This window comes from Nyctereutes procyonoides, unplaced genomic scaffold, assembly GCF_905146905.1.
Source record: "Nyctereutes procyonoides isolate TBG_1078 unplaced genomic scaffold, NYPRO_anot_genome, whole genome shotgun sequence".
Classification (NCBI taxonomy): Eukaryota; Metazoa; Chordata; class Mammalia; order Carnivora; family Canidae; genus Nyctereutes; species Nyctereutes procyonoides.
The window spans coordinates 17,666,070-17,678,209 of record NW_026575035.1 but is presented as its reverse complement, the minus strand read 5'-3'; the positions used below and the strand labels follow the sequence as shown (position 1 = coordinate 17,678,209).

Here is a 12,140-nt window from a genome sequence, read left to right as displayed (position 1 = left end):
AATGTTGCAGGGCTAAACAGACAAGGACTACTGATGTGACCAAAGACAGTGAAAATAGATGGAAAAAAAATGGGCAGATTTAAGAAATATTCTGGAAGTAATTGTCTGGAACTGGGTGGTAAAGGAAAGAGTGGAATAATAGTGGACTCCCAGGTTTCTAGAATGGGAAACTGCATAGAAGATGACATCAGTCACTAAGAGATGGAGATGGAGGAGCAAATTCAGGATGAGGAACTATGATTAGTTCAGGTTTAAGCATATTGAGTTCATGGTGGATAGAGGACATCTATGTGGGGTTGAGAAGGAGGTCTGGTATGTAGCCTGAAGACTGGGAGAGAGCTATAGACAGAAATTATATTACATGTAAGGTGGCCAAACCACAGGACAAGGTCCTAAAAACACTACACTGAAGTGTTCACAGAAAGAGAAGACAACAGGAGTCAACAAGGCTGAGAGAAAAATCTGGAGTCAGAGAAAGTGAGTGGGAGAATGGGAGAGAGAGGTTTTTTTTTTTTTTTTAAGATTTTATTTATTTATTCATGAGAGACACACAGAAAAAGAGGCAGAGACATAGGCAGAGGGAGAGGGAGAAGCAGGATCTATGCAAGAAGCCTGATGTGGGACTTGGGTCTCCGGGATTATGCCCTGGGCTAAAGGCGGACGCTTAACTGCTGAGCCACCCAGGCATCCCAGGAGAGAGAGTTCTAAAAAGGATGAAGTCATCAATATCAAATACTGATAGAGTTCACCCATAAAGAGTACGGAGATTTGTCTATGGCATATAGGAATCATTCACTGTAGGGTGACCATCTGTCAGGGTTTGCTTAGAACTGTCCTAGTTTATGGCTATTGTTCCAGCATTATTATTATTATAAGTGCCCCCTCATGTCTAAATTTGGATGGTAAATTATATGATCATCCTGCTCAATTGGTTGTTGGGAGCAGTAAAGAGATATTGTTGTGGGTGTTGGGGTGAAGTGGAAGAGGAGACATCCAACAAGGGAATTTCTGAATGGGTGTGGTAAGCTGCTAGATAGGGAATTTTAATAGCAGATGAACATCGGGCTAGATGGATTTGGAAGTTTCTTCCAATCCCAGGAATAGTTAATAGCATTATTTTCCAATTACCATTCTAAGTCCTTAAAATCAGTGAAAATCAAGACTTTGTTTTATTTCTCATTTTCACATGTTACAGAGCTAAATGCTGTTCTCTTACAAATTATTGTACACAGCCAACATTTGATACACAAAATTTCTATTATTTCATTATCTTGAAAATGAATGCCAGTTACCTGAATTGTTCTTTATGTCCCCCCACATCACAGTACAAAACAGAAACGTGTGAGCTGACGGTCTGCCTTAGGAACTAACTGGTAGTTCTAAATTAAACAGAAGAATAATTTTGTCTTTTAAGTCATTTCGTATGATGAAACAGTACCAATAATAATTAGGTCATGAATAAATATTCTGCCTCTCATTGCTAATACCGTTGACCTAGGAAAGCTAGGAAAGAAAAAATAGATGGCTCCAAGTTCATTTACACCTAGTATGGCTTCTGATTTTTGCAACTTCCAGGTTGGACCAAACAGATGTCCAAGAGCATTTATATTTAAAATGAGAAAGGTGCAAGTAATATGAGGGCTCCTCTGTATACCATTTAGGTGTAGAAGCCATAAGAGCTGGATCTGAGGAGATTCAGACAATCATTATTGTTAGTAAAATGATATACCAGAACAACAGGGAAATTATATAAAAATGGGAGGCTTTGTAAGCCTGTATGGATATTGGCACAGCAGGGAGGCATCGAGGGTTTCAAGTCCCTTTGCCTTTCCTATGGAAGAGTAACAAAGGCAAATTGATAAAGCCGCTTGTAACATCCACATGTGAGCATCCTTTCTCATCGCTGTTGAATTTGATTATGGAAGATCAGGTTTCCAGCCAAAAGGCGACTGCCCTTCCCCCATTCCCCCAGCCGCTGCTAGTTCAGTTTTGAATAATTAGGTACCTGTGGGGTTAGGATAGAATGACCTTTAACAGTCTCTTTTTATTGTTAAGATGCAAATGACTGCCTTTTAAAAGGGGGGGGGGGCAGGGGTATTTCTGTGAAAGGTACTTCTGTTTGAGAAAAGAGGCTATCAGAGAGCAATAAATTGTACAGCAGCCATAATTTCTAGGCCTGTGAATAGCCCCATAAAGCATGCTGTAGCAGAGAGGGATCTTTCTCTCTTCTACTGTTTCTTAGAATAATTAATGAAAGAGGAATCTATTACTCATTGACCATACACTATTATGTTAACTGGTCAGTGTGACTAACAAGTTCCCAAATATATTTCAAATATTTGCATCTTATGCATACAGGCTGTCAACAATTAAATTCTGCCAATTGCATGATTTTAAATATCATTCACCCTTTGCTCTTTGGACACCTAATCTAATCAAACCCACAGCACAATACTGCTTTTCTATCTAGGTTCCAGTTCATTTGCCCAGACTTTGTATCATCACTGTTTTGTCTCTCTTGTGTGCATTTGTTTTGCAGTAAGAAATGGTCTCAGTTTTGCTTCTTTTTTGGATGGCCATCACCACATAAGACCTGAATGTCCTACTGCTCTCCGAGAACAGAAAGAGGACCTTCTATCTGTCTGTTTCAGTGGCAGCTTGGTAGTAAAAAACCCATTGAATGGGCCCCGATCTCAGCAGACCATCAGGTGAATGGGACCAGTCTCCCTTCTTTCAAAATACCAGAAATTAAGCACTTGGAAAGGAGATTTGGCCAAGATGACCCATTTACAGGCTGGACTCAGTCCAGAGACTATAGAGAAAGCTCGCCTGGAACTGAATGAAAACCCAGATGTTTTACATCAGGATATCCAGCAAGTCAGGGACATGATCATCACCAGGCCTGACATTGGATTTTTACGTACAGATGATGCCTTCATCCTGAGATTTCTCCGAGCCAGGAAGTTTCACCAAGCAGATGCCTTTAGACTCCTGGCCCAGTACTTTCAGTACCGCCAGCTAAACCTGGACATGTTCAAAAACTTCAAGGCTGATGATCCTGGCATTAAGAGGGCTCTCATCGACGGGTTCCCTGGAGTGCTGGAAAATCGTGATCACTACGGCAGGAAGATTCTTCTGCTGTTTGCAGCCAATTGGGATCAGAGTAGGTAAATGTAGATAGTGTCTTTACTTGGTTTTTCTTTTTCATAAGCATACTTACTGCATGTTTGGTGCTGTATGGCTTTCATTTTTTAAAAAATGCAAAAAATTTGTGATTAGTGAGCTTTCATATAAAAAAAAAATACAGTCCACACAGCCACAAAGGAAGGTTTAAGGCCACAAGATTACTGTCATCAAAAGGCAATTCCAGATTCATGGTGGTAGTTTGGAACAATAGAATCACAGTGTAGGATTGTAAGACACCTTTGAAATCATTATTCTATTCATCAGAGTGGGTCATTTATTTTAATAAAGTTGAAAGCTGGTCTTCTAAAAGAACCATATATTCTGTCTTTCGTGTTCTCATCTTTAACAACCAAAACAACAAAAATGGATTCAGTAGATGGCTTTAAATCAAGTGTTTTCAACATATAAATAATTGCTTGGATCCTCTCCATGATTTTAATATCCTATACTTCTTCTGAGTGCCAGAAATGCATCTCTCTCTGAAAATCCTGTAAGAAACCACAAACTCAATATGTCCCAAACTGAACTCACCATCTTCCCCAACTATATCTGCCTTTCCATCTCTCCAGTCTCTCCAGCCAGAAATCTGAGTGTCATGCTGAACTGCTTCTTGCCTTTGCTCTTCACATCCACTAAATCACCAAATCCCTCCCCTTTCTTCTTAAAACCTCTCAAATCTCGTCACTCTCTTTGCTCCCGATGTTCTTGCCTTCGCTTAGGTTCTTATCATTTCTCACTTGAATTTCTACAACAGACTCTTAACTGGCATCCCTGCCTCTGATCTACTCTCTTCCAAGCCATTCTAGTCTACATCATAGCTGGAGTGACCTTTCCAAAATTCTGCGATGTCACTCTGCTGATTAAAATTCTTCAGTGACCTGCAAGGCCTTCAAAGTAAACCTTGTATATTTCCTGCTGTGCTTCATCTTCTGCCCTTCTTGGTCTCTGGTCCAGCCAGAAGGTACTATAAGCATTGCCTTAAATAGCTGAAGTTTCCCCGTGCCTCCAAGCCTTTGGACTTGCCTCATCAGGCATTGAAAGGAGAGACCAACCACCTCTTCTCCCAGTTCCGATCATCCTGGACACATGTCTGCCAATTGATTCACACTCATCTTTATGCTTCTTCCCTGTAGAGTCTTCATATACCCCTCGACCCAACCCTTCTTAGTTAGGTGCCCTTCCTTTGTTCATATTTCCATTAAAGACTGTCTAATAGGGGTGTAAGAACCTTTGCTATTGGGGATCCCTGGGTGGCTCAGTGGTTTAGTGCCTGCCTTCAGCCCAGGGCATGATCCTGGAGACCCAGGATTGAGTCCCATGTCGGGCTCCCTGCATGTAGCCTGCTTCTCCCTCTGCCTGTGTCTCTGCCTCTCTCTCTGTGTGTCTCTCATGAATAAATAAATAAAATCTTAAAAAAACCCATTGCTATTACAGCTATTATTTTGGAATACTTACCATATTCTCTACTGAGCACTTATATTATAAATGTATTTATATTGTCTCATTTAACCCAATGAGAACTTTTCATGAAAGATATTATTATCCCTATGTTGCGTTTGATGACACAAGACTTTGAGAAATTAAGTAACTCACTCAGTGTCACATAACTAGTGAAATATAGACTGGGAGTGGAGCTCCAATAGTCTGACTCAAGAGCAAGTTGTCTTAACCTTATTTTACTGTAATTGTGTGTTTACTTGTGTACTCTTTCTTATTCCTCCTCCCAAGATTGCAAGCTCCTTGGGGGTAGGAGACTGTCACTTTCATGTTTATCTCTTTGGCACACAGCACAATATCCAACAGATCTGAATGAGAAAGAATGCATGGCTCAATCTCCAAAACCTCACCTGTGACTTTAGTTTTCACAGAAGTATCATCATGGAAGTGTTTATGGTGCCTGAGGAGACATGGGTTTAACTTTAAAATATACACCAAAGAATCCCTCCCCAATATATTAAAAGGAATTTCTAGGGTGGCCCTTTATTCATATCATTCCTCCTCCTCTTAAAAATGATAATATTGTAAGATACCTTAGTAACTACTGGCTGTTTTCTGGTTGATAAATTGGGGTTGGGCAACTTAATCCTGAAAATGTATTTCAGGGTTTTAACACCACTGGTCTAGAGTTTCATCAACTCTGCACCTGAGCTGGAATGCTTTTCTGTGTTTCTACTCTGTTAACACAAGGTCCCTGCCAAGAAAGAGCCTATTGTGCAATCCACTGTCCTGCAGTTTGCAAACATACAAACGGCTAACTCCCATCTACCATAGGAGAATTCCTTCTGAGAAACACAAACTATCAACATAGGGCATCAGTCTTAGGCCAGAGAAAACAGCTGTCCTTTTGAGAATGGCACATTAACATTTTGGATTTTGAAATAAGACAATTTTGATAATTCTGAAGAATATCATGCAGACTTCATTTGCGCTTTGCTGTTGTAAGTGTTCTAGAGCTTCCATCTGCTAAGACACTAAGTAGTGATTTACACATAAAAAAATACATCATAGCAAAATGTCTTATTTTGTATTAGCATTTGGTTCATATGTATCTCAAAATGGGTTAAGAAGTAATAACACATAGTAAGTAGACTTGAATCTCCGAGAGAATAATCCAAATGTTTATGATTATGATAACCTTGAACAAGTTATAGGCCTCTGTTCCATAGTTTTCTCATGTGTAAAATAAGAAGCTCAAGCTAGGTAATCCCTGAGACACCTCAGCTCTAATGGCTCATGAATATGAAGCTCATTGAGCCTGATCCTAGGGATGGATGGAAAGGGATTTTAAAATTCACTTTATAGCGGCCTAATTCACTAGACTTTTTGAAGTAACTCTCTCTCTCTCTCTTCCTCCCACCCTCGCCCCAACCCACAAAGCCTGGGTCTATTTGAGGCATTTTTTTTCAAACTATACAGAACTTTTTGTTCCAAATATTTTGATTTCAACAAGAAGGTAAATGCTCAGGCTATCCATTGACAGCCAAGGATCATTAGAAACAAACAAACCTCAGCGTGAACCTCAGGTGCTGTCATGTGCTTTCCTGGTTATATGACCTGGGACAAGCAACCTCTCTGAGACTCAGTTTTCTCATATGTAAGGTAGAGATGATAGTGATGTCTATCTAATAATGCAGTTGGGAGGATCAAATGGAAAAATGCACTTAAGGAACACAACTCATTGTTTGGCACATGGTAAGCACTCAATAAATATTAGCCTCTAGTATTAATATTAATATTAATATTAATATTAATATTATAAAACATCCCACTATAAAAATAATCGAGCACAGACAGTAGAGAGACAAAGCTAGAGACAAGAGTACAATACTTGAAAATGAAAATGGGCCAGTGGGTCTGGTCTGCCTGCTTGCCCGTCCTAAGTACTTCTTTGTTTCTCCTTAAATATGTTCCCTGTCACACAAACCCAGCCTAAATGGGGCCCGAAAGGCCTAGAAGAATTGGCACAGCTCTGCAAAATGATTACTTCACTCTCATTGGGCACCTAAGATGACTGGGAAGTGATTTGCATGTCTCATATGAAAGGTTTACTGAGATTAAAATGGTTATTAATATTTATTAAAACTATGTAAATCTCATTCATCTACACTCAGACACCGTGAACAAAAGCGCAGAACGGTGAGTGGTAGGGAGAGCTGTCCTCCAGAGGTACACAGGGGGCTCTGTCTGCCTGGGTTTGGTGTGCCAACTGAAGTGCAGGAGCGCTGGGCTCCCCGAGCATAAACTGGCCTCCTCCAGAAATTGGGCCTCAGCGGAGAGCTATGTGGTTTCTGTATCTCCTGAGGTTACCAGGCTGAATTGAAATGAGTTAGATGAAATCAGCACTCACAGTTATTCATAAAACAAAGCAGGCACTTTTCCGGTCAGCAGAGTTGACGTTTCAGCTCACCTGCTTGGTATATAATGGAGACGTATTAGGGGGACAGCATTGCTCAATGAGCCCTTTGATCTTTCTCACCTAAACTCAGTTTGCCCCTGAAGATCTGATAAAAAAAGAAATCCATTTCTTGTTTCTTTCTGGTTCCCATACTTGTACTTGGTCATACAGCCTAATATGGCCATGAATGTCCTCCCCTCAGAGAGGGAAGAGTGAGCAAAAAGGAGCACATCTGTTTTTCTTGGATTTGACTAAGCTAAGAGTTAAGCTTGGTCAAGTTATTTTACTTTCTGGGGTCTCCATTTCATTAAGTGGAAATGGGTATAATATCTGGCATGTGGAGCTGTGGCAAGGATTAACCCCAATTGCCCTACTTGATGGTGTCCAAGAGGTGGAATAGAACAGAAACTCTGAAGCCAAACAACCAATTTCATATCCCAGCTGCCTCCTAACCAGCCATGTGATTCTGCACAAGTTGCTTAAATTTCTATTATCCTGTTTCTCATCTGTAAAGTGGGGGTGATGATGATCATAGGTTAATACTAGTTGGTGTTCAACAAAAGGCAATTGTTTCTTAAGAAAAAAAAAAAACTCCAATCATGCAAATATCTAGGATACTGGATCACAAGATGTACTTTCCAAATCCAAATGACAGGATTTGAACCATTACCAACTTTCCTCCACCTGGAAAAGTATAAGAAATGCAACGGAGACCCCAAGTTGCCATGCTTCTAAGTGCTCTAGGGTAGCTCAGTTGTGGCTGGGTGGCTCTGAGAAATTACCTGGTCTTAGTGTCCCTCCCTACAGTATTTATTACATCCTCAGGCTACAAGAAAGGTGTTTGAGAAGGAGGATCCAGATAATAAAAGCCCTACAATAGACTACAATAGTATCCTTTAGTGCTATGTGTAGACAAGCTGGTCCCCAACTACTTAAATGGGGGGAAAAACAATTGGAAATGCACTGAAAGTCATAATAGATAAAATGACACTGGACATTCTTTTGTCAGTGTATTGTTTATGTCTCACAGTTTAAACGCTCAGAAATTAGTAATCAGGTTGAAAATTAGTTGGTTCTTTCAGGAAGCTGGGGCATCCAAAGGAACAGCTGAGTTAGGGCAACTTAGTAAAGTGAGAAGGGGGCTGATGGATGATTTGGTTACTACCTACAAGTATATAGAGTTATTACAAGAAGGCCATGATTTTTTTAAAAAGATTTTATTTATTTATTCATGAGAGACACACACACAGAGAGAGAGAGGCAGAGACACAGGCAGAGGGAGAAGCAGGCTCCCTGTGGGGAGCTCGATGTGGGACTTGATCCCAGGACCCCGGGATCATGACCTGAGCCAAAAGTAGACACTCAACCACTGAGCACCCAGGTGCCCCACGAAGCCCATGAATCTTGTAGGCTCTTTTTCCCCACCATACAGAACAAAGCCAAAGGTTTGGATAGGAATGCAAGCAACTAGATGGAAAGTTAGGGAGTTTGAGCCAAGACTTCAGACCCAGGTCAGCACAAGAGTTTCTTACTGTGGCATTTTTTTTGCTGTTTAAAATTTAAGGGGGAACCAAAGCACTCAGTAATCAAAATAAATAATTTTGTTCAAAGACATTTTTAAATCAAAGTTAATGCAAAAAAATCCATGATGAACAAAATGTCAAAATTTTAAAGAAGGCAGGATAAGACCTTTGATTTTTTTTCTTGTGCCTTGGGCTCCAACATGGTTCAGCCAACCACCTCTTGGGCCAATCAGATTTCAAAAGAGAAAAGACTTAGGTTGGCTCCTGGTGGATTGTATTAAGTACACAACACTGGATATCTATATACTACAACAGTTGCACAGAACCTTATGGTTCACAAGCATTTCCATGTACATTCTCTGATTTAATGTTCATTAACTATTTGAGGAGTCACTAAGGGACAGATGACAAAGAAGAGGTTTGAGGAGAAGATACTTTCTAATCAAGGAACTAAATGACTCATCAATGGGAAAACTTAGGCTCGGAGCTTCTAATTCCAAGCTCCAGAGACATCTGGAGCCAATTGCTCAGCCCCTGAGTGATTAGATATTTCAGAACATCCACAGAGCTTCTGAAAAGCTGTGAGTGGATTTCCTGGTCGTGGACGCATGCGTGGATGAGTGCAATGAGTCACAGTGCACAGGATCTGAGATTTAGGGGCAGTGATTCCTATAAGGGGCACAATGGGTATTAGGAGCTGCTCAAAATGCATGGGGCTGACAAACCATTGTGGAATGTTTAGCATCCCCTCTCCCAGGCACTGTGGCAATTGAAAAGGCCACCTTCACATTTCCAAAGCCCTTATGGGAGCTGGAGTCCACTTTGAGAACCCCTGATGAGGAGTGTCTCGAAATGTCCTAATGCCAATGTCAATAACTATCCTTTGTTAAGCACCTTTGTTCCAAGTGTGTTACATATATATGTGCATATTTGTGCCAAGTGTTTTACATATATATATATATATATATATATATATATATATGTACATATATTTCCAATCCTTACCACAGACCCACAAAGATCTACATGGTGTATAGGTAATACATAACAAAGATGGAATTCTTCCCTGTTTTGTCTAACAGAAAGGCTATGCTTTTTCACTAAGCCCTAGCTTTGGCCTCATTCCTACTGAACTTGAGTTTCCAAAGTCTCTTACAATCAAACTCTGAATCACTGGTATGTTGCTAAATAGTAGTGTGGCTCCAGAGTCCAAATTCAAGATTTTTCACACCTTCTCCTCAGCTCCCTCTTCTTGCCAAGAGGCACTGGGAGGCTCAGGGTATACAGTAAGCCATTCCTTGTGCATGCATCGTAAGGGGACTCAGGCTATGAAGAATGTGCCTGAGTACAGTGCTGTGTACTGCAAGGGCAGCTGAAAAGCAGCTGATTGCAAGGGCAGACCGGTGGCTCAGCAGTTTAGCACCACCTTCAGCCCAGGGCATGATCCTGGAGACCTGGGATCGAGTCCCACTTTGGGTTCCCTGCACGGAGCCTGCTTCTTCTCCCTCTGCCTGTGTCTCTGCCTCTCTCTCTCTCTCCCTCTCTCTCTCTTTCTGTGTCTCTCATGAATAAATAAATAAAAAATATTTTTTTTAAAAAAAGAAGGTGACTGCAAGAGAAGTTGAAATGATTCTGGAGGCTCAACGTCAAGGGCCTGCCTAGTTCCCTAGTATGTAGGAAGAAAGAAAGCAGAGAAGGACTTATTACTTCAGTTTGAGCAAATTCAACAGCAGCTGGGGTGCTGACCAATAGACCAGACTTGTTGTTCTTCTGTGTAATGAACCCAAGCCTCATTCATCCCTTCAAGCACTCAATAAACATCCTGAACAGCTGCAGTGGTCCAGCTCTGTGCAAGTTCCTGGGGGTCCAAAGGAAGCATTTCTGCTCTGAGCTCAGGCTCCCAGGACAGCTTCCCACATCAGTCCCCCCCAATCCCTCCAGACATTCAATGACGGGAAGATAAATTCTACCAGTGTACTTGACCTTCTCGCCTTTCCAATTCTGAAAGCAAGGACACTGTCATATTTACTTTATAATGTAGAAAACAACCTGGAATCTATCTGTTTTTAGGGACGGGTGCTTTTCCACTCACTATTCTTTCTGGGAAGGCATTCAGCTGCTTCTCGTCCCCTCATGCCAGGCAGTAATTTATTTGATGGATATGCTGGAGATAGCAAGCTTCTTCAAACGTCACAGCTTATTGCTGACCTGTGGCAACCTCCAAAGGGCTGACGTGGCAAATGTCCCGACAGCTCTGTGGCGTGGTTTGGCAGTGGGAGATGAACAATAAGAAGGTTCTTTCTTCTGATTAAAACCCTGAGGCAGTAGGTGGGATATAGCTCTTCAAACTATAAATAAGCCAGTTGATTGAGGTTCACCTTTAGCTTTTGCAAGAGCACGGAAGAGCTTTTTATAAGTAGCAGGGGGTCTGTGCCTCATTCAGTTTGACTGCCTTCAGTGTGACAATTTGTGACACAAAAGGGGACAAATTTCTAATCCATGCCGGGTATTGGTGAGGTGAGGAGAGATGAGGTAGCCAAGTGGATCTTATGACTCTCAACATGGCCTGGAGGTAACCCTCCTCCCCAGACCCTATTGCCTATTGAGAGAGGTTCAAGAAAAATATTTCACCTTCTGTTCTTCCTACAGATACATTCCTGCAATTGCTCTGGTAGTGATTAGCTTTCCAATTGTTTTAAGCTCGGAAATGAGGAAAAATGAACTGAGGAGAGTTATTAAACCACAAAATCAAACTTGCTTGCCAAGTGCTGACCATGTGGCAGGCAGTAATGCTCTTATAGCAGGCACTATTAATATCTATATTTTGTAGATGATAAAATTAAGGCTCAGAGAGGTTAGATAACCTATGGAGATCATGCAGCTAAGAAGTGGCTAAAACAAGTGGGATCTCAGACCTAACTCATTTGTCAAATTTGGGAACCACTAAGACATTCAGGAGGGCTCTCAGTGAGATATCAGTAAGCAAGCAAGCTGACCCCAGTCCCTTCAACAGGCGAATCCTGTTGACACATACTCCAATCTCACAAAAACTTGACAAATTAAATGTTGAAAATCCTATCAATTCTCTTCCCTAATTATTTGACAGTGGTAACAGTGATGACAACTTTGATTTTTCTTTTTTTCAATCCCAGCTCCACAGAACAATCTGGTTATTGCTTGGAATATGTTACCAACAGAGGAGTCAATATGAGCCTGACTTAAAATAGTGATTGAAGGCCCAACCCATTCCTTGCATTAGTGCAAGTGTCCTATGGAGGCTTTCAGTTGGCGCACAGAACCCCAGCTCTGTAGCTTGCTTGCTCTGCGACCCTAGCACCATCTGTAACCCATGATTTCCACACTGTCTGGTAATGATCATAGGTACTTTGCAGGGCTGTGAGGATTAAATGAGTTGCTAGACCAGTAAGGGCTCTGGCACGTAGGCAACCATTTCCTTTCTTAACCATAATCCAAGTGGTTTTCCCACTCTTATCTCCCTAATCCAGGGGCTAAAACGCCCAAGATACGATTCCTCA

At 41.3% G+C, this 12,140-nt stretch overlaps 1 protein-coding gene across 1 annotated transcript in view; it reads left to right on the top strand.

Moving 5' to 3' along the window:
• Positions 1–2,712: 2,712 nt before the first annotated feature.
• Positions 2,713–12,140, top strand: part of CLVS1 (clavesin 1) — a 162,973-nt gene continuing 153,545 nt past the window's right edge. Inside the window, exon 1 of the mRNA XM_055318407.1 lies at positions 2,713–3,167. Within this exon, the coding sequence (XP_055174382.1) occupies positions 2,713–3,167 (455 nt within the window). The remainder of the gene's footprint in view (positions 3,168–12,140) is intronic.